The sequence below is a fragment of the Ogataea angusta genome, assembly GCF_019207475.1.
Source record: "Ogataea angusta isolate 61-244 chromosome Unknown 61-244_NODE_2_length_1002155_cov_89.706849, whole genome shotgun sequence".
NCBI classification, from domain to species: Eukaryota; Fungi; Ascomycota; class Pichiomycetes; order Pichiales; family Pichiaceae; genus Ogataea; species Ogataea angusta.
In genome coordinates this window covers 26,029-50,927 of record NW_025065216.1, presented here as the reverse complement: position 1 = coordinate 50,927, position 24,899 = coordinate 26,029, and the positions used below count along the sequence as shown (strand labels likewise).

The 24,899-nt window shown below is 46.3% G+C and overlaps 16 protein-coding genes across 16 annotated transcripts; 8 read left to right on the top strand and 8 right to left on the bottom strand.

The window, feature by feature from the left end:
* Positions 1-3: 3 nt before the first annotated feature.
* KL928_000826 (uncharacterized protein) lies at positions 4-1,506 on the bottom strand (the record flags this gene model as incomplete). Its single annotated transcript, XM_043206564.1, has 1 exon — positions 4-1,506. The coding sequence occupies one exon, from the start codon at positions 1,504-1,506 to the stop codon at positions 4-6; it is 1,503 nt and encodes a 500-aa protein (XP_043061285.1).
* Positions 1,507-1,551: 45 nt separating this feature from the next.
* KL928_000825 (uncharacterized protein) lies at positions 1,552-1,773 on the top strand (the record flags this gene model as incomplete). Its single annotated transcript, XM_043206563.1, has 1 exon — positions 1,552-1,773. One exon carries the CDS (start codon positions 1,552-1,554, stop codon positions 1,771-1,773), a length of 222 nt encoding a protein of 73 aa, XP_043061284.1.
* Positions 1,774-1,796: 23 nt separating this feature from the next.
* On the bottom strand, positions 1,797-2,855 carry KL928_000824 (uncharacterized protein; the record flags this gene model as incomplete). The annotated part of the gene is made up of 1 exon (XM_043206562.1): positions 1,797-2,855. One exon carries the CDS (start codon positions 2,853-2,855, stop codon positions 1,797-1,799), a length of 1,059 nt encoding a protein of 352 aa, XP_043061283.1.
* A 115-nt stretch (positions 2,856-2,970) lies between these two features.
* Positions 2,971-7,464, top strand: KL928_000823 (uncharacterized protein; the record flags this gene model as incomplete). Its single annotated transcript, XM_043206561.1, has 1 exon — positions 2,971-7,464. One exon carries the CDS (start codon positions 2,971-2,973, stop codon positions 7,462-7,464), a length of 4,494 nt encoding a protein of 1,497 aa, XP_043061282.1.
* Positions 7,465-7,495: 31 nt separating this feature from the next.
* Positions 7,496-8,514, bottom strand: KL928_000822 (uncharacterized protein; the record flags this gene model as incomplete). The annotated part of the gene is made up of 2 exons (XM_043206560.1): positions 7,496-7,523; positions 7,586-8,514. 2 exons carry the CDS (start codon positions 8,512-8,514, stop codon positions 7,496-7,498), a joined length of 957 nt encoding a protein of 318 aa, XP_043061281.1.
* Positions 8,515-8,894: 380 nt separating this feature from the next.
* Positions 8,895-10,274, bottom strand: KL928_000821 (uncharacterized protein; the record flags this gene model as incomplete). The annotated part of the gene is made up of 1 exon (XM_043206559.1): positions 8,895-10,274. The coding sequence occupies one exon, from the start codon at positions 10,272-10,274 to the stop codon at positions 8,895-8,897; it is 1,380 nt and encodes a 459-aa protein (XP_043061280.1).
* Positions 10,275-11,278: 1,004 nt separating this feature from the next.
* Positions 11,279-11,653, bottom strand: KL928_000820 (uncharacterized protein; the record flags this gene model as incomplete). Its single annotated transcript, XM_043206558.1, has 1 exon — positions 11,279-11,653. One exon carries the CDS (start codon positions 11,651-11,653, stop codon positions 11,279-11,281), a length of 375 nt encoding a protein of 124 aa, XP_043061279.1.
* Positions 11,654-11,972: 319 nt separating this feature from the next.
* Positions 11,973-12,851, top strand: KL928_000819 (uncharacterized protein; the record flags this gene model as incomplete). The annotated part of the gene is made up of 1 exon (XM_043206556.1): positions 11,973-12,851. One exon carries the CDS (start codon positions 11,973-11,975, stop codon positions 12,849-12,851), a length of 879 nt encoding a protein of 292 aa, XP_043061278.1.
* Positions 12,852-12,911: 60 nt separating this feature from the next.
* KL928_000818 (uncharacterized protein) lies at positions 12,912-13,415 on the bottom strand (the record flags this gene model as incomplete). Its single annotated transcript, XM_043206555.1, has 1 exon — positions 12,912-13,415. One exon carries the CDS (start codon positions 13,413-13,415, stop codon positions 12,912-12,914), a length of 504 nt encoding a protein of 167 aa, XP_043061277.1.
* A 41-nt stretch (positions 13,416-13,456) lies between these two features.
* KL928_000817 (uncharacterized protein) lies at positions 13,457-15,295 on the bottom strand (the record flags this gene model as incomplete). The annotated part of the gene is made up of 1 exon (XM_043206554.1): positions 13,457-15,295. The coding sequence occupies one exon, from the start codon at positions 15,293-15,295 to the stop codon at positions 13,457-13,459; it is 1,839 nt and encodes a 612-aa protein (XP_043061276.1).
* A 414-nt stretch (positions 15,296-15,709) lies between these two features.
* On the top strand, positions 15,710-16,363 carry KL928_000816 (uncharacterized protein; the record flags this gene model as incomplete). The annotated part of the gene is made up of 1 exon (XM_043206553.1): positions 15,710-16,363. One exon carries the CDS (start codon positions 15,710-15,712, stop codon positions 16,361-16,363), a length of 654 nt encoding a protein of 217 aa, XP_043061275.1.
* Positions 16,364-16,374: 11 nt separating this feature from the next.
* KL928_000815 (uncharacterized protein) lies at positions 16,375-20,025 on the bottom strand (the record flags this gene model as incomplete). The annotated part of the gene is made up of 1 exon (XM_043206552.1): positions 16,375-20,025. One exon carries the CDS (start codon positions 20,023-20,025, stop codon positions 16,375-16,377), a length of 3,651 nt encoding a protein of 1,216 aa, XP_043061274.1.
* Positions 20,026-20,196: 171 nt separating this feature from the next.
* Positions 20,197-21,307, top strand: KL928_000814 (uncharacterized protein; the record flags this gene model as incomplete). The annotated part of the gene is made up of 2 exons (XM_043206551.1): positions 20,197-20,216; positions 20,350-21,307. 2 exons carry the CDS (start codon positions 20,197-20,199, stop codon positions 21,305-21,307), a joined length of 978 nt encoding a protein of 325 aa, XP_043061273.1.
* A 53-nt stretch (positions 21,308-21,360) lies between these two features.
* KL928_000813 (uncharacterized protein) lies at positions 21,361-22,197 on the top strand (the record flags this gene model as incomplete). Its single annotated transcript, XM_043206550.1, has 1 exon — positions 21,361-22,197. One exon carries the CDS (start codon positions 21,361-21,363, stop codon positions 22,195-22,197), a length of 837 nt encoding a protein of 278 aa, XP_043061272.1.
* Positions 22,198-22,422: 225 nt separating this feature from the next.
* Positions 22,423-24,399, top strand: KL928_000812 (uncharacterized protein; the record flags this gene model as incomplete). Its single annotated transcript, XM_043206549.1, has 1 exon — positions 22,423-24,399. The coding sequence occupies one exon, from the start codon at positions 22,423-22,425 to the stop codon at positions 24,397-24,399; it is 1,977 nt and encodes a 658-aa protein (XP_043061271.1).
* Positions 24,400-24,483: 84 nt separating this feature from the next.
* Positions 24,484-24,897, top strand: KL928_000811 (uncharacterized protein; the record flags this gene model as incomplete). Its single annotated transcript, XM_043206548.1, has 1 exon — positions 24,484-24,897. One exon carries the CDS (start codon positions 24,484-24,486, stop codon positions 24,895-24,897), a length of 414 nt encoding a protein of 137 aa, XP_043061270.1.
* Between the last annotated feature and the right edge of the window lie 2 nt (positions 24,898-24,899).

Here is a 24,899-nt window from a genome sequence, read left to right as displayed (position 1 = left end):
TGACTACACGCGTTGGATATCGATGGTTATTTCGAACTGCTCGCCAGATTGGTCCATATAGTCGAACTCGGCGTTCAGATCGACCTCTGCCGCCTCATCTTGGCACATAATGCTGCGGATAATTCGAGAAGCATAGAACCTCATTTTCGACTCGTCGTCGTCGGAGGCCCCAGCCATGCGCATGCTGAGAATAACCACATATATTTTGTGGTTAACCTTGGAGATCTTGAGCCGTCCAATCTTGTAAGACGATTTGTACACTTCCAATGATTGTATATTCTGGACAATGCGAGGCTCGATGTCGGTGCGCGGGTTGCGCAGCAGAAGTATGCCTGAGAGGCGAGAGATCAGTCTCCATGCTAAGAATAGCACCGTGAAGGCCAAAATTAAGCTAGAAAGCTCGTTCACAACCGTCACCAGCTCTATGTGCGCAAGTAGGGGATACATCATGGCGTAGGTCGCGTATCCAATCGACAGAATGCTTGTATAATTGGAGAGTTGGTTTTGTGTCTTTTTGATTTGCGACTTAATACTAACCACTGGCTCTTCTTGTAGGGTGATGGAGCTTATTCTTTTTGGACGCGAAACGACTGGCTCGGCTGGTTTTTTCATTTTGGAAATTAGTCGAGGTGACAGAAGCGTCACAAAACAGATCGCCAAAAGGTAGCACTCGTAAAACATCAGGTTGAGATGTCCCTTTTCGCCGTGAACATGGTGAGCATGTGCTGCTTCATCGAGGTCTCCAAGAGCGAGGGTGAACATTATATTCTCAAAAATATGCGAAAAAAGATCAACACCCACAAAGAGAAGAGATACCGACAGCCCAAAGCCGGCCAGCACCTCTATTCTGCCGAGTCCAAACGGATATTTCAGCGACGAGTCGTTCCATATTGGAAAGTTGGTCATGACCTGCACGATCACCGTTATCAAGTTGCCTATGGAGTCATAAAAGACGAGATGCGAAAGCGTTGACAAACACAGATTGCCGTATTTGAAGCCTATTAAATAGGTTGCCAGGCTGAGCAAAATCAGGAAACCACAGTATGTCAGCTTAAGTTTATCTGGCAAACTCAGGGTTGCCACCACTTCTTTGTAAGTTGGAAGAGGGTACTGTTGAGGAATGGGCACCGATGTTCGTTTGGGCGGCTCTTGAAACATGTTCATCGACACAGAAGAATGCTTATATCTGTGACCACGTCTGTACGAAGCTCTTGGACCATTCATGGGGAGCGCGCTTCCAGGCTTCAGGGAGAGATTCTCGTTAGAGTTATTCATTGTGATGGATCCGAACCTGAAAGGCTGCTGGCGCGTAGGAGAGCCTTTTCTTATTGGTGACGAGACACGTTTGGGAGAGCGCGATCGCGAGTAGCGGTAGGCGTTTGAATGTGTAAACGACGAGTTTGAGCCATTGGGATGTGAGTACAGTTCAGAAACAGGCTCCTCAACTGTCGGCTCTGCCGACTCGTCAATCTTTAAATCGGGGATGTTCCCCAGGGGAGCAGGCATTAATTCAAGAATAAAATTAATAAAAATAATTTAAAATAACCTCTAATGATTGAAGTTGTATGCAACGACCGGCTCGGGAAAAAAATCAGGGTCAAGTGTCTGCCAACTGACACCATAGGAGACTTCAAGAAGCTCCTGGGCCTGCAAATTGGCACAGACCCGAACAAAATCGTTCTCAAGAAAGGATACATGATTTTCAAAGACCATATTTCGCTAGACGACTATGAGATCCACGACGGCATGAACCTGGAATTATACTATTCATAATCATTACAGATGCGAACTTAATATTACATAAAGTACTCCACATAGGGAGCCTTTTTTGCGATTTTGTTTTCAGGAAGGGCCAAGAAGTCATCTTGCGCAGACTCGTCCATCTCTCCCATATTGACAACCTTGAGAAACTCTTTTTGACTTTCAGGAGACGCGTCAAACACATTGAACCGAAAACTGTCTGGCTCTCGATAGCTGTTGAAGATCTCTAGTATACTGGCCTTGTTCCCACATCTATAGCAATAATTAGGGGCCGACCACACGGTGTTGACCTTTCCCTTCCAGAACACCTGGTATCCTTCCTGGCACAGCTGGTGGGCTCTGTATATGCTTTCAAACTTGTTTACCTGCAAAAATTTGTTCACGACATTGATTCCAAACTGGTAGCCTGCTCCTCGCGAAGAAATGCGAAAATTGAGGAGCTCTAGATCGGGGTCACTCCAGACGAGATCGGCCATGGGCCCGTCGTGGGGGATCTCCTTGAAGCGGTCAATTACCAGTATTGAGTCTATTGTTTGGACATTTGGCGATAGTCCTCCGTGGACACAAAATAGATTGTTGTCGATAATGGCGGCGAGAATTAAGTAGTCGAATATATCTGTGAAAATGGACCATATTTGGGACTGGTTGCCATACTTGGTGAGACACTCGGTGTAAAAGCCATAGTTCGTTGTGATCTGGCGCGACTCGTGGTTTCCTCTGATGAGATTCACCCTCTGGGGATATTTCAGTTTCAATACTATGAGTAAGCTGATTGTCTCGACCGAGTGGAACCCCCGGTCGACATAATCGCCAAGAAAGAGGTAATTCGTGTCCGGAGGGTATCCACCAATCTTGAAGACCTCTAGCAAGTCGTAAAACTGTCCGTGTATGTCTCCCACTAGCGTGACTGGCGATTGGACGTGTACTATGTTTGATTCCTTCACCAGCAGTTCCTTCAGCTTGAAACACAGCTGGTCTATAACGGGCTCGGACAAAAGCTCTCCCCGATAAAGCTTTTCCAGGCAATGGTCTAGATCAAGGGAAACTGGTTTGTTAGCATGCTCGGTTATACCATAATACTTACACCCAGCCATTTGTGAGGACGAAGTGCGAAAAACAATTTTTTTTGCTAAAGGCGAAACAAAACAAGTGATAAGGTGTTCTAATACTTCATAATTCTAAGCTTCAATTGTATTCACTCAACAAAGCATGTCGCCCACGAGCAAGGATAAGCCGAGTGATGAGGAGATCCACAACGAAGACTCCGAAACGCTACGATCGCTGTCGAAGTTAAAGCTTCAAATTCCCTCTCAAGGCGTTTTACTTTCACCGCGAGGAACACCTGTTTCGTCTCCGCATAACACTGGCACGTATACTGCCGACCAGATGCTAAAGATCCAAACCGATTTAAACAATGGTGTGCCCGTCGAAGCTATTGGTAAGTTGGACGCGACTCCCGAACAGGTGCCGACAAAGAAAACTGTCAAATCGAGTCCCGATGAGCAGCCTCAAAGGACGCCGTTGCTCAAAACACCAAGCTTTCATTATATCACCAATGGTACCGGACCCATCAGCTCTAGATCCAGTCGAGGAAGCAACAATTACCAAAAGTTACGCACCCTTTTTTCGAACCAAAGCAATGGCTCTTCAGGACCTATGTCTGCGACCGTCGAAGGCGTGCGTCCCCATTCATCCATATTGCGGTCAAACTTGAACACAAAATACTCACAGCAGTACCAGCAACAGGAGATGTTGTATCTGAACGGTATCAACAAATTCAAAAACAGGTATAAGGTGAACGACGATTACTATAACAAATCGGTGGATATCGAGGATGACGATGATCCAGCGGAAGTTACAGTGGATGAGGATCCAGAGGCCCTTAAAATACAAGACAAACTTGAGGAGTTCCAAGAGGACCTGAGTCAAGATGATAGCAAGGAATTCAAGGCGTTGAAAGCTTTGAGTCATCAGGTGGGAATGACCAGTAATGAGTGGGAAAAACCATCAGAGTATCGACTGGACTCCACGGTTCTTCTCGATATACTGAATCAAAGCGATGATATACAGTTAAAGCACACCGATGACAATGCTGCCATCTTGGAACGTCTTGAGTGGCAATCTCTTCTGCAATCCGTTCTCACTGGTGACGTCTTGACGGGAGAAAAGACAAAGTTGATCAAGCCACTCAATGAAGTGGAAGGTGAAAGTTACTTGCGCGCCTCGTACAAAGAGGATCTTTGGATAGGGATACGGTCCAAACTCTTCGGTAGAACAGAAGAAGACCAGAAAAGACTTGTGCAATACCACAGGGGCCTTGTTGATGAAATTCTTGACGAAATCATGAATTTCAGACTGGAAATGCCAGAAGAAATCCAAAACTCGCCTTATATCACACAAGTCAGGTTTGGATTTGACAAAGTCAACGATTTACTTAATAGGTATGAACGTTGTCAGGAACTTTGGAGGGCTCAGAAGGAGATGGAAAATGAAAAACCTTTGTGTGGAACACCTGAATTCACGTCCCGCTTGCACGCACTTATCGCATGGACCTCAATTACGTGTGCTATCGAGCGAGAATCTGATGTGTTGAAGAAATGGGTTGGCAACGACGATCTCGATATTCTAAGGTCTCCTGGTCCTTCGTCTGCAGGTAGCGAACTTCCAGAACCGGAATACCAAGATGATCAAGACCACTCAGACAGCGAGACCAGTTCCAGCAGGAATAAGAATGGAAACATATTCAAGGAAGACAGGTCTTTTGTGGAAAGAATCATGAAAGAGAAAGACATTGAAGACTTATTCAACAAGAGATTATTTGCTAGCTGTGCACATTGGACTTTTAAAGCGAAAGAGTCGTATCTTGAGTACCAGCAATATTTTGAAAAGCTAAATCTTCCCTCTTATGTTGACTCTCTATTGGTCCTCGCAATGTTCCCATCCAAGTTGATGAAAGAATTAGTAAACACCAGACTCTCATACGCCAAAAAATTGAGAAATCCCACAATGATGATGATTGATCAAGTTCTTGAGGATTTCAAACTGTACATCACTCTCGCGCTAGAGATCCGCACATCATTCCTCGAATACTGTTCTCCTCGTGAAGGCTGGATATCATCGCTGGACTACCAAGACGCAGATTTCGACAACGCTATTTTGGAGTGTGTTCATCACTATCTATTGTTGTTGAACAGAAAGTTATTGGATTCTCCAAAGTCATCAAAATCGTTCAGAACATTTAAAGAACCAGAAGAACTCGAACGCGAATGGTCCTTCCTTCAAAACCTTGGATTTTACATTGAAGGCGGCTCTGCAGAGGTTGCAACCCAATTCAGCATACTAACATCTAAGCTCGTCGCTAGGCTACATCAATACATGCAACAACAGTTCCAGGGACCTCCTTACGATGGCACTCCGTTGGACAAGCATAAGATGGTCAGATGGTATACGTCGATGATGGAGAACTTTGGTCAACTGAAGAGAAAGTTCTTCCGTTTCCATGCGATTCTCAACTTTTATTTCCAAAACTCCATATTGTACAATTTGAATGGTGCGCGCATGAAGAAATTCTTGGATATGCTGAAAGAAAGTAACCATGTTCTTTATCACAACGCGCAGTTGGCGGAGGAAGGTGTCTACGTTTTTGCATCGGAATCCATTGCGAGTAAGCCATACGAGGTTTCTCGCATCTTAAAGAGTTCGCATCTTGGTGTTGATTTCAGCAAGATACCTAAAAGACACATGGAAGCTGCGGAAAATTATACTTACTATGCTGAGCCTATTTATGCTGAAGCTGAACACTTCGGCGAGAACCAAAATGAGTTTGATGAGAGCTATGATTACGTTCTAGTGGTTTATCCCGCCAAAGCGATGATGTGGGACGGTATTGTTCTGCCACTAGATCTCACCTCCCTACCTCTAGGCAACCTTGACAAAGGAAAAGTTTTGTTAATTTCCAAGGGTGGCTCTTCGTCCAAGGTTGATGATTGTGCAAACTGGTTCAAGGAATGTGTGGGGAATACTATAGGTTCAGCAGTTGGCAAAAGATGCTCTTTGCCAAAAGTGCAAAGAGAACTTCAAGTCATATCAAAGCAATTTTTCAGAATGTCGTGCTTTGTCATTGATGCCGTGCCTTCCGTGAGAAATCAATGTCGAGGAATAGCGGATACGCAAGAGCTGGCAAATACCGTGTTCACATACATTCGTGATTCAGGCCGCGATTTCCTGAGGACGTTTGACAATGCTCGAAAATCTGTACTCATCTTGAAGCTGCTCCAGTTCGCTATCGAGTGGTTGAGTTTTATTGTGGATGATTGTATACCCACAGACCCTAAGACATTCAGATGGTGTGTTTCTGCTTTGGAGTTTGCCATGGATATTACGACCGGATTCAATATTCTAACTCTAGACAGCGAGAAATTCTACAGACTGAAGGACAAAGTTGCAGGGTGCATGTCTTTACTCATATCCCATTTCGATATTATGGGAGCCAGAACCAAGGAAATGCAGAAAAAAAGAATGCTCAACTACCAGTCCATTTCAGAAAAAGACTTGTTTACGCTTGATGACGAAAGCCTAAGCTCATTGAGAGAACACATTATGTACCAAATTGGCCGTTTGGAGGAAGAGAGAAGATTGCTACAAGTCGAGCAACAATCTGTTGGCCGTGTCCTCGATGATACGGATACCGACAACCAGTTCCTGACATACCTTGCCTCCTCCTTCTCATCAGTCTCCATCAGGTGGCAGAAAGGAAAATTCTTGGGTGGTGGAACTTTTGGTTCAGTTTACGCATCAATTAATCTGGATACTGGAGGAGCTTTAGCGGTGAAAGAAATCCGGTTCCAGGACAGACAGTCTATCAAATCCATTGTGCCGGCCATCAAGGGTGAGATGACTGTGCTGGAAATGTTGTCGCATCCAAATATTGTTCAATTTTTCGGTGTTGAAGTTCATCGCGACCGTGTTTACATTTTCATGGAGTATTGCAGCGGTGGATCTTTGGCAAGTTTGTTGGAATATGGTCGTATTGAGGATGAGTCTGTTATTCAACTCTATACACTTCAAATGCTTGAAGGTCTTGCTTATCTCCATCAATTTGGTATTGTGCATAGAGACATCAAACCGGAAAACATACTTCTGGACCACATGGGTGTCATCAAATTCGTTGATTTTGGATCTGCTAAAGTGATTGCAATGGCTGCACACGGTAACACCTCCAATACCACAGGTGGCTCATCCAGCAGCGGAGGCAACGGCAGTGGTTCCGGCACTGCCACTTTGAACTCGATTCTCCATTCTGGACGCAAAACGCAGGCGTTGACTGGCACGCCGATGTACATGTCGCCGGAAACTATCAGAGGCGAAACCATTGGCAAGTTTGGTGCCATTGATATCTGGTCGTTGGGATGCTGTTTGTTGGAAATGGCTACCGGAAGACGGCCATGGGCTAATTTGGACAACGAATTTGCCGTGATGTATCATATTGCTGCAGGACATCTTCCTCAATTCCCAAGCAACGACCAATTAAGCATTCAAGGACAGCACTTCCTGGCGAAGTGTCTGGATATTGATCCAACAAAGCGTCTTACTGCGGTGGAGCTTCTACAGGATCCATGGATTCAAGCTATCCGGAATGAAGCATTTAGTGATTCGAGCAATAGCTCGACTACGGAGCTCTCAGGAGAGCACACTCCAGTATAACTAGAAAACAATATCTGTGGTATCTAATCTTTCAGGACAGAATCTCCAGTGAGATCCTGCTTCGGTTTCAATGTCTTTCGACGAGCCCTTTTTGGTGCCGGAAGGAACATTCTTCAGCGACAGGTTTGCCATGTTGGCAAGCTTGACATATCCCGTTTCGTCGTCCTCTTCTGTCAGAGATGTATAATCAATTTCTTCAAAGAATTTCTGTTTCCAAGGAGTGTCATCGGCAGCTTCTTTTTTGCGCAGCTCGCGTTGTTCGTTTTCGATCTTTGTTTTCTCTTCGTGGATCAAGTTGTAATCATTAGCCCTGATTGCCTCGGCAACCTTCTGCCAAGCTCTTCTGCTTTCCAGCGAGCTTTGTTCTTCGATAGGTTTGACCGTCAGATGTTGAGGTTGGGAGCTTTTGGCGTCGAAGAAAACCTGTGCATCGGAAGCAACGGTATTACCCCTTGATATGGACGAGACGCCCGACCACTGGCCGCTGACGGTGTATAAAGCCTTTGTCTTGTCCTCGGCCTCGCGAATGTTCTTGTAGATTCTGGCTTTAAAGCTGTTGCTCTTCCCGGAGAAGTAGCCCTTGCCGGAGTATTCAATGACTGCAACGTATCCTGTTGACGACTGAATGTAAGATTTCTGTTCTAGTTCGACGAACGGAGCAGCCATCAAAATACCTTCGATGTGGAGAGGTGGTAGGGTGATTAGGTACTTCTCGTTGAGGTTTTCGTACTCTAGCAATGCATGGCCATACTGTCTCACGTTCAATGCTGTTGCAGACATGGAAGCTCTAACTCCGTTGTAGCCCTGGAGAGTGGTCTTATTAGTTTTATTTTGGATTGCGTAGGCCGTGATAGGAGGGTGGTGGCTGACCTGTTCGCTCACCAGCAGTGTTTCGCCAAACTTCTTGGAAGGCGACTCATCGGTCCACTTGCCCACAAACAATTCGCCTAGAAATGGGTTCAGTGGTTTCTTCTCGCCACCAAGGGTCTCGGCTCGGGAACAGTATTGGCTTTTCAGGGTGGAGATGAACCAGCGCAGAACGGCAACCATGTGCTTGAGCTCAACAGAGTCAATGTCATTGGGTTCCTGCTGGATGAAGTTAGGGGCCAGAAACAGATCAACATGTTCGGACCAGTACTGGGAGTACTCCACCAAAGACGTTGGCGAGAGGATGAATGGCGGTGCAGTCAGCGACGACAGGTCTCCGTTGTAGGATGCCAAGCTCTTGATAAAAGAGGTCCAGGAAGCAGATGTGGACGACATGGAGGCTGAGGTCGTATAAATTGCGTCTAAATATTTTTGTCCACCCACGTACACAGCCACAGACAGACCAAGCTTTTTTACAGTCTAGCAAAATAAATCAGATCCGTCTCGTCAGAAAAAAATCTTTCATTCTGTTCTACGTACAGTATAGCAGGTGGGCGTCACAATTACCACCAGTCACCTTGGGCCTTCATGGCCTCAGCGACCTTAACGAAACCGGCAACGTTGGCACCCATGACGAGCGATGGCAAGGTGTCCTTGTTGGTCTCGGCGCTGTAGGAGACAGCAGTCTCGTAGCAGGTGTTGAAGCAGTTGACCATGATGTCCTTGAGCTTCTTGTCGACCTCCTCAGCACTCCACTGGACTCTCTGAGAGTTCTGGGCCATCTCCAGGCCAGAAACAGCAACACCACCACAGTTGGCAGCCTTACCTGGAGCGTACCAGATACTGTCGCCAATGGAGGAAGCGCTCTTTCTCTCGGCCTCGAAAACGTCAATGGCCTCCTGGGTGGAACCCATGTTGGATCCCTCAGCAAGGTACTTGCAGCCAACAGCGACCAAAGCCTTGGCCTCCTCACCAGAGACCTCGTTCTGGGTAGCACATGGCAGAGCGACATCGACCTTACCGACGTGGACCCATGGTCTGGCACCATCGATGTATTGGACAGGGGTGGTTTCGAAAGCGGAGTACTCACCAATGATGTCCTTCAAAGACAGGAACTTGACCTTGGCCTCGATGATGGCCTCGATGTGCTCCTTGGTGATACCAGATTGGCAGATGATGCAGCCCTTCGAGTCGGACAGAGAAACAACGGTTCCTCCGAGCTCGATGACCTTCAAAGCGGCGTACTGAGCAACGTTACCGGATCCCGAGATAGCAACTCTTTTGCCAGCAAAAGACTCCTTTCCGTTGGTGGCCTTCTCGATCATCTTCTCGACGTAGTAGACCAGACCGTAACCGGTGGCTTCTGGTCTGATCAAAGAACCACCCCAGGTCAATCCCTTACCGGTCAGCACACCCTCGAACTGGTTCTGCATCTGCTTGTAGGCACCGAACATGAATCCAATCTCACGTCCAGTGGTACCGATGTCACCAGCTGGAACATCGGTGAATTGTCCAATGTGTCTGGCAAGCTGTCTGATGAAGGCAGTGCAGAATCTTCTGATCTCGTTGTCGCTCTTTCCCTTAGGGTCGAAGTCGGATCCACCCTTACCACCTCCCATGGAGAGACCGGTCAAGGCGTTTTTGAAAATTTGCTCGTAACCCAGGAACTTGAGGATCGAGAGGTTGACGCTTGGGTGCAATCTGAGACCTCCCTTGTATGGACCCAGAGCAGAGTTGAACTGGACTCTGTAACCTCTGTTGACCTGGACGTTGCCCTGGTCGTCCTCCCAGGTGACTCTGAATTGGATGATTCTCTCTGGAACAGAGACAACCGGAATCACCTTCTCGTACTCTGGGTGCTTCTGGAACAGAGTAGACTCCTTGAGGGTGGAGTACAGTTCGTTGTATGCTTGTTCGAATTCTGGCTCTTGTGGTTGGACCATTGTGTATTCTATGGGGAAGGGGCAGAACTGCGGCGGAACCCGTATTTATATTACTACCGAGTAGCTGGTTGTTTCTCGAAGCCGCACTCAAAGATTTCCGTTGACGGAGATCTTTGTGAAAAATTATCAATGGACTAAATATTATCTATAGCCAATCACAGCAGAGCGCCAAGTTACTTTTTCCACTGGCACTACGCACCAATTACACGCTCCGCGGGCCTTGCCGCACACTGTAGTTGCTTTTCGTGCCAGCAAAACAATGCGGAAATATCGTTCAGGACAACTGCAATTTTTCGCACCAGCTTAGCGGCGTACATGCCGGCAAGAGACGCCGGCACTGTCTTCCTACATGAGGGCTATTGTTCGCCGACACCGGTAGCAATAAATCTGGTAATCCCATTTGTTCTGTGAAAAATTTTCCAGGGGATGATGACTCAGTACATTATTTTCGCGACCTCGAGCACTACAATACGTCCCGGATCCCACCTCCTGAACCAGGCGAAAAAGAAACCGAGACATGGTGGACACGCGTTTAGTCCGGCGTGCCTCATGGCAATGCGGCGTTGTGTTTCTAACGCTCGCTGAATGCCGGATAGCTAGCCTCTACTATCGCACCAATCGCTGACTTTTGAAGCATAACCGAGTTTTCTCTTGCTCACCTGCAATGCACACCTACCGGAAAAAATCGCCCTATACAGCTCAAATGGCTTATTTTCACTCGGCCTCCCGACGGTGTCTGGTGTGCTTCATCGCCGGTTCAGGCATGGGAGTCAGCACGTCCAACTCTTTGCGTCAAGCTCGTTCCGTCTTGCGGGGGTAATGCGAACCTGTTCGAATCATCCTCGGCGAGTTTATCGCGGCTCCGCCCGTAATCAATAACTAGGAGGTGAGCAGACCTAATAATTTATTTTTCGCTATGTTAAATATCTCGCCTCGTCACTACATATCCCCCACCATTTTTAGCCAGTCCGGGTCAATAGCCAGTTGTCCATGGTTGTCGCCGGTTAAAGCTTGGCCTTTTCCGGACCAACAAACTTGAGTAACTTCTCTACATTGGCAGCCTTCATGACGTTACCCTTGATCTTGAGCTTACCTGTCATGAACAACTTTTGAGCGCTGGCCTTCCCGTCTATAAGTTTGCGAAGTTGTAAGTCGCCAATCTTGATCTTTATCTCGGCATCGTCTGCCACCTTGTCTGTCTTCTTCAACGTTCCATCTGACTTGGCATCCAAAACCCAATATTGAGTCTCACCCGTCTTTTTGTCGTTGATCTCAAATGACACCAGCGAGTTCAGGGACTTCAAGGCTTCCTTTCTCAGACTCTCGTTTGACTCGAGAGCCTCCGATAGCTTTGTAAGTAATTTCGTAGATTTCGACATAAGCAAATGCTACTCCAGGGTCCCTTATATATTTAGGGTTCCCCACACTGGCCAGCATGTGATAATATAATCATGACTATATTATCACATTCATGCAGGCAATCCAGTTCGAAGCAAGCTTATGGTTTCGCTTTCTTAAGACAGAGTTATCGTAATACATGGCCACAAAAGTCTACACACATCTACATACAGGCATTCAAATAAGATGATTCAATTTTCTCTCGACACACTAAATCTCGGTTGCAGATGTTTTGCCCCAGATCGGGCCCAAAATAATAAATAATTCTAGAAATTGAAGGCAAATTAATTTTGTTTCATTATGGGTATCTACAATCCTTCGGACTCAAATAACATCGAGTCTTTGGTGACCAAAGAAGAGAAACCGCTGAACACCTCTGCATTAAGTACCATCAATGACTCATTTGAGTCATTGCTGTCTTCGGCAAACAATTTGACCTCTTCTTCTGTCTCCAATCTCCTTGATTGGTCTAGCAAGTATTTGGGCGAATCCGGCCACGATTTCCACGACAACCTTGTCAACGCCGTGGACCAGGTGTTTGATATGTTCCCGCTATTCAACGATTCTCCGTTTGGATCATTTGGTCGCAGATTCAAAAATCAGGAGACTCCTTACGGTCTCTGGGCCTATCCAATTCCTTCTGCCAAGTTGTACGCCAGATGCCAGGAGATGAACGGCCTCTCTGTGTGGGATGCTAACGGAGCTTGGAGATGTTTGTTCCCAAGAGCCAGCATCCCAGACGACTTCGGTTCGGCATTGGCTAGGGAAGACGTAGAGAGCGACTCGACTCATCAAAAGGGTTTATTTTTCCCGCAATACACGGATTATCTTGGCTTCAAAGTTAAGATGACGGAACTGGCCAACAAGAAGCGCAAGGAAGAATGGGAGAAGTTCAAAGAAGAGCAGAAGTCTAAGTGGGACTTTTACAAAGACGATAAGAAATGGAGCGATAGCCCTAACTTCACGGGATCAAGTAGCTCCACCACCATTCGCACGTTGGACGACGGCGATGTGGAAAAGGTCACTGTCATGAAGCAGTTTTTCAGCGACGGATCCAGCACCATCAAAGAAACCAAAGAGATTCTCAACAGTGCTGGTGAGCGCAAAACCATTGATGAGAACTGTCAGAAACTTCCAAGCCAGAAGAAATCAGGCTGGTTTTGGGATAACGAGAAATGAATTGTTTGATTATACCACTTTTAGGATAGGCGTTGTGAATAGGCAGTAAATACACTAAATTTAACCGAATGCGACAATGTTGCAGTAGCTGACAATAAGCTCGTCACCAACGCGGAAAATATTATACAGGTTTTCGAGCTCCTCGTCGGGATTGGGGCTGACCGAGTTATTGAGATAGCAGTACACTTTTCTGCCTAATTTGAGCTCAAGAAAACGCAAGATGGATGAGAATTTGGAGCTTTTGCTGATCTTGAATACGGCAGGGCTCACTTGGTCCACGGATCCTATTGATTTGAAACGAATCTGTATTTTGGATTCAGTCGGTTTGGACACTGAGAGCACAGCGGAGGTCGTTTTCGCGGGCAGTTTGGAGAGCATCATACTCTGGTTGAGGGTAATCTTCGTTTTCTGCGGGTCATTCTTGATTGTGGTTTCGTCGTCAAGCACCTCTTCCTTATTATCTGTCGTCTGACTTTGTTCTTCAGCAATGGTTTGAGGTACGTCGGTTGTCCCCACTTCAATGTTTAACTCCATCAAGGAGCTCGCAAGATGACTATCGCTCATAGATAAAAAATTAATTACTCCAGATTCTTAATTTTATATTATTATTCCCTACTTGCGTACGCATCTACCAGATTTCTAAAGTGTGCCACTTCGTCCATCCCAGGTTTGTTGGATTCCTCCAACTCGCCCAGAATAGTGAGGACAAGGGAGAAATTGCTGTAAAGAAATAACTCTCTCTTTTTCGGATCTAGCGTTGAGCTCATCTTCATTAGTGTGTTTTCAAACTCGTTTCGAAGGCGGACAATGGAATTTGTCAGCGGCTCTGACGTTTCCTGCTCTATCACGTTATGAGAAAGGCTAAGCAAGGCGAGCAGTACACGCCCGAAGTTCTGGGTTAGGCCTAGCGGAATCATTATGCTTTTATTGATGCTCTTGAGTATCACAGAGGACGATACGCTTTTCTTGATATTCATACAATTTTGGTCTATCAGTTTTTGAAATCTTGGCCAGAGAATAATCAGCTGATAGTTCAGATAGTCTTCCATCACTGGTATGCGTCTATGCTGCAATTCGTATTCCAGCTGCTGGGTCAGACGAATAGCTATGAGCACCCCAAAGTAATCGTAAGTGTTGGAGGTAAGATATTTGGTGAAGCTGTGTCCAATTTGGTACACCGGGCTGAAAATTGTCTTGAAAATGTCATCCAATTGCTCGCTCTTGGTCAGGTTGAAAAATTCGCTCATAAATAGGTACTCAACACAGACGTTGTCCAAAAGTGCAACATTGAAATTTCTAAACGCAGTTTCGAGCCAGTATTTTGCGTTGTTAGTTTCGGCTATTTGAGCGGGCATGACCGTCTCATCAAACTTGCTCAGCGACTCCAGTCTTTTTGTCAAACCAATCAAATACTCGCTAGGGGTGACCTCATGTTTCTGGTTAGAGTATCCGAAAAACGATCCGGCCCCAGAAGGGCCTCCCTCTTCATCGAGGGACCCAAGCAGGACGTTGTTTTCAACCCTGTGTATTCTCAGTCTCTCTAATGACGAGCAATATTTAGCAAAATTCTGATAATAGTACCAACGCATGGTATGACAGTATGCCTGACAGAGATCATTACTCAAGTTGGGATTCTTTTCCTGCAAATAGGTAAAAATCTCCTTCACCTCGAGCATCTCGCTCTGAACCACCTGCGATGAGACCGTCTGTTTTCTTAAAGCTTTAATTTGCTTGATCAGGTAGTCTCTGATTCTTTCGACAACTTTCAACTCCATCATATCCAGCAGTTTTGTGAGCTCTGGAAGACACTTTGGCTGGTTCCCGGAAGAGTACTTGGAGTAGATTTCTCTCTTTTCGGTGAGGAACGTTATGTTTTCCACCCACTTTTCGTCTATCTTGTCGTCTACTATGGAATTTATTATGGTGGGAGGGATAATTAAATCGTTAATGACTGGAGTCAACCTTGTATCTAGCTCCTGCTTGCTTTTTATCTGCGAGTTCAGCACATCAGATCGTTTTTGAAGAAATTCCATTTCCTGAGATAGCTTGTTGATGTTTTGCTCAAAGTTTTGGAGGTAATCGAATAGAGGCTTGAGATATGTTCTTGTGTTTTTTATTTCCGACTGGAAGTTGGCAAACTTCTCGTAGTTGACCTGGTAATCGAACTTCTCAAGTTGCGGATTCAATGTGCTGAGGAACCGGTACTCCTGCAGAGTGCTTATTCCCTTACTGGCCCGCAATTCCTTCAAGAGCTCTTCAATTCCATCGTCGCCGTCGTCAAGCTCTCCGCGAACATCGATCTCCCATTCCGGATTCAGCTTGCGTCGAAGCCACTCCAGCGCATCAGGGTCGTCCTTGAAAGGCTGCGAGTGCTTCGAGATCGACCTCCTGGAAATCTTGCGTGTCAACTGCGGCGTGCTCGCAACACTCTCGGCAGGAAGCATATCAGAGCGATAGATAGATTGGACTGATATTTTTTTCCAACACACATTTCGCGAAAATTAGTGCGTATAATCAGTACACCAGAAATATGTACCGAAGCATACGGCTGTGGTTTGACGTGCCCTGAAAACCTGGCGCCTCCAGGCGCATAACGGCATCAACCAATGCACTGAAATAGGATTTCCTGTTCTCCGAGCTCAGACGGAGCGCAACACTTCCCCCCCCGCACTATGACGTCAGACCCCACAGTCTCCAGGTTGAAAATTTCCAGACTGCAGCTTTGCGCTCGTCCATGCGGAAACAATGTATGCTGTTTTATCTGTGACCGCTAGCTTCAAAAGGATACGACCAGAAGGGGAAAGACTATAAAGAAAATTCCATACGCGTTGCTCGGTTTCAGGAAGATCTTGTCCCAAATGGATGAAGCCAGTTCGCAGCCTGTCAACCAGAGGCATCAGACAAAGCCAGCATCTCTAGCATCTAATTCATTATTGCTGCCGCCCATCCTGTCCTCAGTCACGGCACCGATACCTCCGCCCTATACGCCAAGCGCGGCCTCCACCAATTATGCTACCCGAATTCCCTCGTTACCCTCGCACCATTCCTTAGACGCCAAGACTATACCGAGTCCGATTGATCTCCGAGGGACAGCAGAGAGAATTTCTTCGCAGGTGGGCCCAATCGCCACTTCCCGCGTCCCGCGCAGTTTGCCAGACAACGAGAAGGAGAAGATCAGGAAGCCACAGAAGGTGTCCAAGCGGTCGCGGAAAGGCTGTTTAACATGTAGGTTCCGCAAGCGCAAGTGCTGCGAGACCAAGCCTGTGTGCACTGAGTGCAAGCGGCTAGGCATAAAGTGCTCCTGGATCACGAATGGCCTCGAAAACAAGAACAAGTCGAAGAAAAACCCTGACTTCCTTCGAAACGACGAGTGCTACGACGACATATTCGGCGTTATCAAGGTTGTCAGAGGCAAGATAGACTACAAAATTGCAGACGGCGACTTTGTTGAAGGCAACAAACCCCCGGACGATGAGCTGTACAATACAGAAGCGGAGACACACGAAACGTGAATTATGACACTCTATCTGGTTTTCTTCTCCTCTTCTTCCTCCCGGATGGCAATGTCGGCGGCCTTGAAGTCCATGAAATAGTGCTTCAGCACCAACTCGATGATCCAACTGACTCCAAAGTCAAGCAACATAGCAACCGTCAATTTAATTTTGAACAGGTCGCTCATCTTGACGAACTGCATTGCCTCGTTGAGCTCCGGCATAAACTCGGTACTTCCAGCAAAACACAAAAATGTAACTCCCAAAAGACCGTAGTACATACCTCTGTTGTCTTTGATGGATTGTCTAAACGGTGGTCCCTGGTAGTTGATTGTGAAGGTGGCAACCTGCTGCGAGAGCTGAATCAGGAACATGGCAGTGTTGAGCAGAGATGGACTGAACTCTTTCTCCAAATCCACCTGAGGCTCTCTTGGCTCAAGGATATACACTTCTTTGGTGATATAGATCAGAGAGATCAAGTGAATTGCAAATTGGCCAAGAATGGATCCCATAATGTAAATATTGAAAATCCCGGGTTGTGGTCTCTCTTTGGACAGCTTATCAAGTGACTTTCCTCTAGAAATCGACAAAAAGCACACACTCAACAACAATCCAGAAACAGTGGCTTGTCCATCCCCAAACTTAATACCTGCAAGGTATAGCACGGAAAGCGAATAGGCAGAAACCAAACAGTTCAAGGCCAGGATCTTGTACATTTGGATCGTAGACACCAATGCACATCTTCCCTGTCTAATGATATGGACGACTGCAGAAACGTTCGCAAGTTTGGAAGTAAATGGCGCAGCAACCGAAGCGTCTCCAAGCTTCAACACTGGAGCCTCATTTTCGTCCTCTTCCTCTTTCAGGCCTGCTAGCAGCTGCTCTGCAAAGTTCGACTTTTGCGTCGCAGAACCGTTTGCATTCGCGGAAGATGGAATTGGCTGCTTGTTGGCAATCTCAACAGCCTGTCTCATTTCAGTGGTGATGGTATGACCTTGTTTCTCCATGGTTGCCAGGTAATGAGGATTCAATGGACCTGGAGGATACAAGTGAGCAATTGGAGCAGGAACTTTTGGAGGAGGGTTTCCCCATCTCTTCATGATGTCACACTGTTTCTCGTACACTTTCTGCAGACTCTCGATCTTCTTGTTTTCTTGGATCTTCTTTAGTCCTTCTTCAGTACCGTTCAATAAAGCAACACCAACATGTGCCTGTTTCAATGCACCAACATCGTTCGTACCGTCACCACACATGAGTGTCTTGTAGCCCAAGTTCTTGTAAGAGTTGAGAATGAACTCTTTTTGTGATGGCGAGACTCTCGAGTAGACCCAAGTGTACCTGATCAGCTTTTCAAGTTGAGGGTGTTCCATCAGTTTAGACAACGCATAGCCCGTAATACAGATATCGTTCTTCTGCAAAAACTTGATATCAAAGTCCTGGGTCGGGTTGAAAGGAATAATCCTAGTCTCATCAACGTTTCTCCAAGCCAGCTCTGAGTCTCCAGGATAATGAGTTTCAGGAATATCCAGAATAAGCACATCCTTGGTCACAATAGCCACCTCTTTGGCAACATGGCACGCAGTCAGGGGGTTGTCACCGGTGATCATGACACATCTATGACTGGACTCGTTGAGCATCTGAACCGTTGAGATAGCATCATCCTTCAGGGGACAGTGGAAAACGATGAATCCAGCAAACTTCAGGCCACTCTCAACAGAGTGTCTCTCGAGGCCATCAACGTTTTTGTCGGAGCTGAGGTACTTGTAGGCCAACGCCAGAACTCTGGATCCGGAACGGGTAAACGATTTGTACACTTCTTCGTAGTTAGAAGGAACATCCACAAGCATCTCCTTGATTGTCTCAGGAGCACCTTTGCAGCTGACAAGAACCTGATTGCCAACCTTCGAAATAGAAGATGATCTCTTGAGTGCAGAGGAGAACTGGAATCTTCTCAAAATCTTGATGACTCTCTTGTGGCCCTCTATAGTATTCTTGGCCTTTGGAGACAGTTTCCAATTGGCAGCCTTCAACGTCTCCTTTTCCATTGGATCACCGACGATTTCCCCGTCATCAAGCTTAACCAAAGCGTGTGCAGAACCAAGAACATCCAGAGTCACAGATGGAACGTCTGCGTCTTCTGGCTTGAACAGTCTTCTGATATTTGAAGAATCAAATCCTGCCAATCCCTCAAAGTTGAGGTCTTCTCCAGTCAGAGTTCCAGTTTTGTCGAAACAACAGACATCGATTCTACCGGCCAGCGGAATTCTGAATGGCTCAGTACAATAAATGTAGAATTTTCCAAGAGCAGCCAGAGATTGGTTGACAGCCATGGTCAATTCCATAGGAAGTTCGGGAGGAACAACAGATGTCAACACGATGATACAGTCGAGAATCAGCTTAGACTGGATTCTTCCCATCTTGGTTCCCTCGACCCACACGTACCACGAGGCAATGACTGCAAACACGAGCAAAAAGAGAATAAAGAAAAACGCCTCTTTGTTTGCCACGGACATTCTCTCACTGGAGAAAATCATCACTCTGACAAGAGAACCCTGGGTGGTCTCAAAACCGGTCTTTGCAACCAGGGCCAAAGCACCGTTGTCAGGAGCCAGTTTAATCAAAGGCTTTTCTGGAGGAGTCACTTGCAAGCAAGATGTTCCGCCATGCAGCTGAGCGTTCTTGTCCAGGCCATCAGGCTGGTACAAATCAGCATCCTCTCTGAGCTTGATCGACTCCTTCAACAGCGGAGTGGATTCTCCAGAAAGCATTGCCTCATTAACAATGCAGGATCCGTCAAGAAGCACTAAGTCACAAGGAATGGAAAGGTCTTCGTGCGGAGTTCTTGTCACGGAGACAATATCGCCAGGAAGCAAGTCCTCAGTGGAGATCTTGGACCATTTCTCGTCTCTGTAACAGTAAATGTCGTACGGCTTGATACCCATGCTCTGGAACTCGGTCATGGTGCTCTTTCTCTGATAAACGCTCGTACTCTCAAAGCTGACTAGCATAAACAAGGAGAACAACGACAAGTACCACATATCATCCATCAACCACAAGGCAATAGAAAACAGCTGAAACACGAAGAACGGAGCCAGTGCGTGTTCGATGAACAGCTCGATAAAGGTTGGGATCGGGATGTCGAACTTGTTCTGGCCGTACAGATTTCGAAGGCCAGTTAGTTGATCGTTCTTTAGGCCTCTAGATTGCTTTAGACGACGTATGGTGAGCTTTTCATCGTCAATGGCAAATAATGGAGGCGAGAACTTTGAAAGCTCGCTGTTCCAAAAGTACTTTCTTTTTTGATAGAGGAAAGAGAGCAGTTGTGTCTTGGGGTCAAACTTGATTTCGGAGATCTCACTGATACCAAAACTTGGTTTTGCCCTTATAAAAATATGCGACGCCTCGTCCAAAGAGTCGACCCTAATATACTTGAAATTGACATTCAAGTCCAAGTTCCATCTAGGGAGCAGCCAAACCAACGCATGGATCGACACCAAAGTCAACGTGTAGACGAACGTCCACTCTCTGCCAACGAAGTACTTATCGTAGTGGTTGGCGTAGAGATTATAATACACCGGGTAGATTGCCAAGAAAGGAAGCACATACGGTTTGAGGACCAATGGCTTACGCTTGAGCAGCTGTGACGACTCGATGGTGTCACTGTTGATCAGGTCTTGGGACATGGTGTAAGATAAAAAACGTGGAAATTTTCAGATAGTGCGGCCGGGTAAAGACGAGGCGAGAGACTGAATAGCTTTACGCTGGCAGTTAGGTCTCATGAGCTGATTCTTCGTGGTTGCTGTGTGATGGCAAAGGCTTGTACGATCGGCCTAACGCGACTGCGTGGTTGCCATATGCTCGGCACCAGTGCGTCGTACCTAGTACAAATTTGCGGCTGTGCAAGACGCGTATGGAAAATGTTGATCTGATTTTTTCTACACCATGAATTATCCGTTGGATTTGGAACTTCCTTGGTAAGTACTGACATGGCACGGTCTAACATTAAGGGTGGAAAAGTACAGGCCCACTAAATTGGAAGATGTGGTGGGCAACAAGGAAACCGTTGAATCGCTAAGAAGAATCGCAGAGGAGGGAAACATGCCCCATCTAATCATATCGGGTCTGCCTGGTATTGGAAAAACCACCTCTGTGTTGTGTCTGGCACACGAACTCCTTGGGGATCAGTTTCGCGACGCTGTGCTGGAACTGAACGCATCTGACGACCGTGGTATCGAGGTGGTGCGCAATAAAATCAAACAGTTCGCTCAGAAAAAAGTCCAACTTCCACCAGGAAGACACAAAATCGTAATTTTGGATGAGGCAGACTCAATGACTCCTGGCGCACAGCAGGCGCTACGGCGTACCATGGAAATATACTCCAACACCACCCGCTTCGCATTTGCTTGCAATCAATCAAGCAAAATCATCGAGCCATTGCAAAGTAGATGTGCCATTTTACGTTACAATAAGCTCGAAGATGAGGAAATACTAAGAAATCTGCTGTACATTATAAAGCAGGAAAAAATTGAGTACACCAATGACGGCCTGGAGGCATTGATATTCACGGCAGAAGGTGATATGAGACAGGCAATCAACAATTTACAAAGTACATTCTACGGCTTCAACTTCGTGAACTCAGAAAATGTTTACAGAATTGTCGATTCTCCGCATCCTCTAGTGATTTCCAAAATGCTCAGGAGTTGCATTCGGGGCGATTTCGAAGGCAGTCTCGACATTTTGCGGTCGCTGTGGGCAAAAGGGTACTCTGCGATCGATATTGTCAGCACGAGTTTTAAGGTTCTCAAGTCCATGTACGATATTGAAGAGGATAAACGGTTGGAGGTGATCCGCATTGTTGGTTTTACCCACATGCGTGTTCTGGAAGGAGTCTCCACCTACTTACAACTGAGTTGCATGCTGGCCAAAATTTTGGAGCTCAACAAAGAACTGAAAATAGATACGTGAAGATTAGATTTAAAGATTGGTGTTTTTTATTTCCTTTTAATTTTTTTCGCGTCATGACATCTTCCAAATATACTACTACTTTTCTGGTTCGATTGTTTCGATCTTTAGACACTTTGGTCGCGCTTCATTACAGCACCAACTATCTTTCATCACTAGTGCGCTTTTCAACGGTATCGAAACAGGTGCTGAACCTTAATCAGGAGGTACTCTGCACGATCAAGTCAATCTATCCCGAGTCTTATGAGATTGCCAGAGCAGGGGACGACATCACAATCGATGTTTTTTGTGAAAACCCTGCCGACAGAACCGAGGAACGAGCCCAACTGCTCCAAAAGATTGAGGAACGCCAACAAATCTTTAGATCAAAGCTCGAAGAGTGGATCGCAAATAGGTGCCCCATTACATTCACACTGGAGTCAGAGCAAAAGCATCAAACGTCACCTAAGAAAATTGCGAAAATAGTCAAACCAAAGAACTCGCGCACCAAGTACGAATTCCATGAAAAGCAACTCCTATCTGACCTGCCACTTTTAGAGCGCATTAAATTGAAGCAGGCCTCAAAAAAGATGAATATTCCTCGCAACAATAAACAAGAAGCCCTTGATTCCAAAATGGTCCCAATCTACAACGTGATCTACGAGCAATCCCCCAAATTTGACAGTTCCAAAACTGTCAGTCTGAGTGTCACTCGCCTTCAACAGCTGGTCAGAGACTCCATGACGCTACCGGTTTCCGAAAGTGACGTGCGCAAAGTATTGCATCAGTTGGCTGAAAAACTCGGACTGCGGCTGACAGTCATTGGTGAGACCCAGGTTCTTAGAATTCCAAAGCTGAACAGAAACGAAGATCTTGCCAAGCTGGGCAGCTGCCAAGTTGAGCTAGTTGATTAAATCGACTCGGATTCCTACTGCATCCTTGCACCGTCACTCAAGGGCCTCTATTGTTCTTCTGGAAATTTCTGCTGGTATAGTGAGCAAGGCACTACCCGAAAAAAATGACGGCGAAATATTGAAAAAAAGCTGGAAAATTAATTTATATATCTTTGTTTTGCCCCTGTGGATTTACAACAGCAGGATAATTCAATAAGTGGGTAGCAAGTGCTAGTAATTGAAAAGATGTTGGCAAATATTGCTAGAAACGTGAGAAGTGTGAGTATTGAGCATGCAATCGCCGTTCGTCCGCTAACCCTTCAGTCTTCTCTCAAACAGCTGAGATACAACTCCACCAAGGTGACCGGTTCCGTGATCGGTATCGACTTGGGAACCACCAACTCTGCCGTTGCTGTGATGGAAGGAAAGACCCCAAGAATCATCGAGAACGCCGAGGGTTCCAGAACCACTCCATCCGTCGTTGCTTTCACTAAGGATGGTGAAAGACTGGTTGGTATTCCAGCTAAGAGACAAGCCGTGGTCAACCCAGAGAACACCTTGTTTGCTACAAAGAGATTGATCGGTAGAAGATTTGAGGATCAAGAGGTGCAAAGAGATTTGAATCAAGTTCCATACAAGATCGTCAAGCACACTAATGGTGACGCTTGGGTTGAGGCTAGAGGCCAGAAGTACTCCCCAGCCCAAATCGGAGGTTTTGTTCTCAATAAGATGAAGGAGACTGCTGAGGCCTACCTTGGTAAGCCTGTCAAGAACGCCGTCGTTACCGTTCCAGCATACTTCAACGACGCTCAAAGACAAGCCACTAAGGATGCAGGTGCTATCGTTGGTCTGAACGTCGCCAGAGTTGTCAACGAGCCTACTGCTGCTGCCTTGGCTTACGGTCTTGAAAAGACCGATACCAACGTCGTCGCCGTGTTCGACTTGGGTGGAGGTACCTTCGATATCTCTATCTTGGACATCGACAACGGTGTCTTTGAGGTCAAGTCCACCAACGGTGACACTCACTTGGGTGGTGAGGACTTTGATATTGCTTTGGTTAGATACATTGTCGACGCTTTTAAGAAGGAGTCCGGTATCGACCTTCAAAACGACAGAATGGCCATTCAAAGAATCAGAGAAGCCGCTGAGAAGGCCAAGATCGAGTTGTCCTCTACCCTCTCTACCGAGATCAATCTTCCTTTCATCACTGCTGACGCTTCCGGTCCAAAGCACATCAACTTGAAGATGTCCAGATCTCAACTTGAGCAATTGGTTGAGCCATTGATCAAGAAGACTGTCGAGCCAGTGAAGAAGGCTCTGAAGGATGCTGGTCTCTCTACTTCTCAAATCTCCGAGGTTATCCTTGTCGGTGGTATGACCAGAATGCCAAAGGTCGTCGAGACCGTCAAGTCCCTCTTTGGTAAGGAGCCATCTAAGGCCGTCAACCCAGATGAAGCTGTTGCTATTGGTGCCGCTATTCAGGGTGCTGTTTTGTCTGGTGAGGTCAAGGATGTCTTGCTTTTGGACGTTACTCCATTGTCTCTCGGTATTGAGACTCTGGGTGGTGTCTTCACTAGACTGATTCCAAGAAACACTACTGTTCCAACCAAGAAGTCCCAGATCTTCTCCACTGCTGCTTCTGGCCAAACATCCGTTGAGATCAGAGTGTTCCAAGGTGAGAGAGAACTTGTCAGAGACAACAAACTGATTGGTAACTTCACTCTTTCTGGTATTCCACCTGCTCCAAAGGGTGTTCCACAAATTGAGGTCACCTTCGACATTGACGCTGACGGAATCATCAATGTTTCTGCCAAGGATAAGGCTTCCGGCAAGGACAACTCCATCACTGTTGCCGGCTCCTCCGGATTGTCTGATGCTGAGATTGAGAAGATGGTTAACGACGCCGAGAAGTTCAAGGAGCAGGACAGAGCTAGAAAGGAGGCTATTGAGCAAGTCAACAGAGCTGACCAACTCTGTGCCGACACCGAGAAGTCTCTCGAGGAGTTCAAGGAGAAATTGGATGCTACTGAGGTCGAGAACATCAACAAGAAGATCGCAGAGTTGAGAGAGATCATTGTGAAGGTCAACGGTGGCGAGACTGTTGAGGCTGACGAGATCAAGAACAAGTACGAAGAGTTGCAAGCTGACTCACTGAAATTGTTTGAGAAGCTTTACAAGGACGGTAACGCTTCGAGCTCCGAGTCTTCTGGCGAGCAAAAATAAAGTTGTTTATAGTTGACTAATTTGTATATACGGGAGTTAGTAAAAAATATTGTGTGAAAATAAATAAATAGAAGTAATTTAATAATGTTCAAGCTGAACCCCCTGAGCAAGCTGATATTTCTGAGCATTCTTATAGCAATTGGGTTCCTCAATATTGTGCTCAGCTGTGCATTGTATGATAATTGGCTTCCTCTGATCGATGTTGCCATTTTCCTCGTTGCTCCGCTGCCCAATGCTTTAGCACAATCTCTTTCGAGCGCATACGAGGCTGATTTCTTGTCGGATTCCCACCAAGAGATACCGATCAAGGAATTTTTCAAGTTTATGACAGGGTTCCTTGTGATCAGTGGTATTATCTTCCCAATTATTCTCTTCCATTGCCATTTGATCACGCACTGGAGTCTAATTTTAAGTGTCGCGGGAGGTTTTATCATTTATCTAAGCATTGTGCTCTTCATTGTGGGTTTCAAAGAGGAACCAGACGAATACGATTTCTGAGT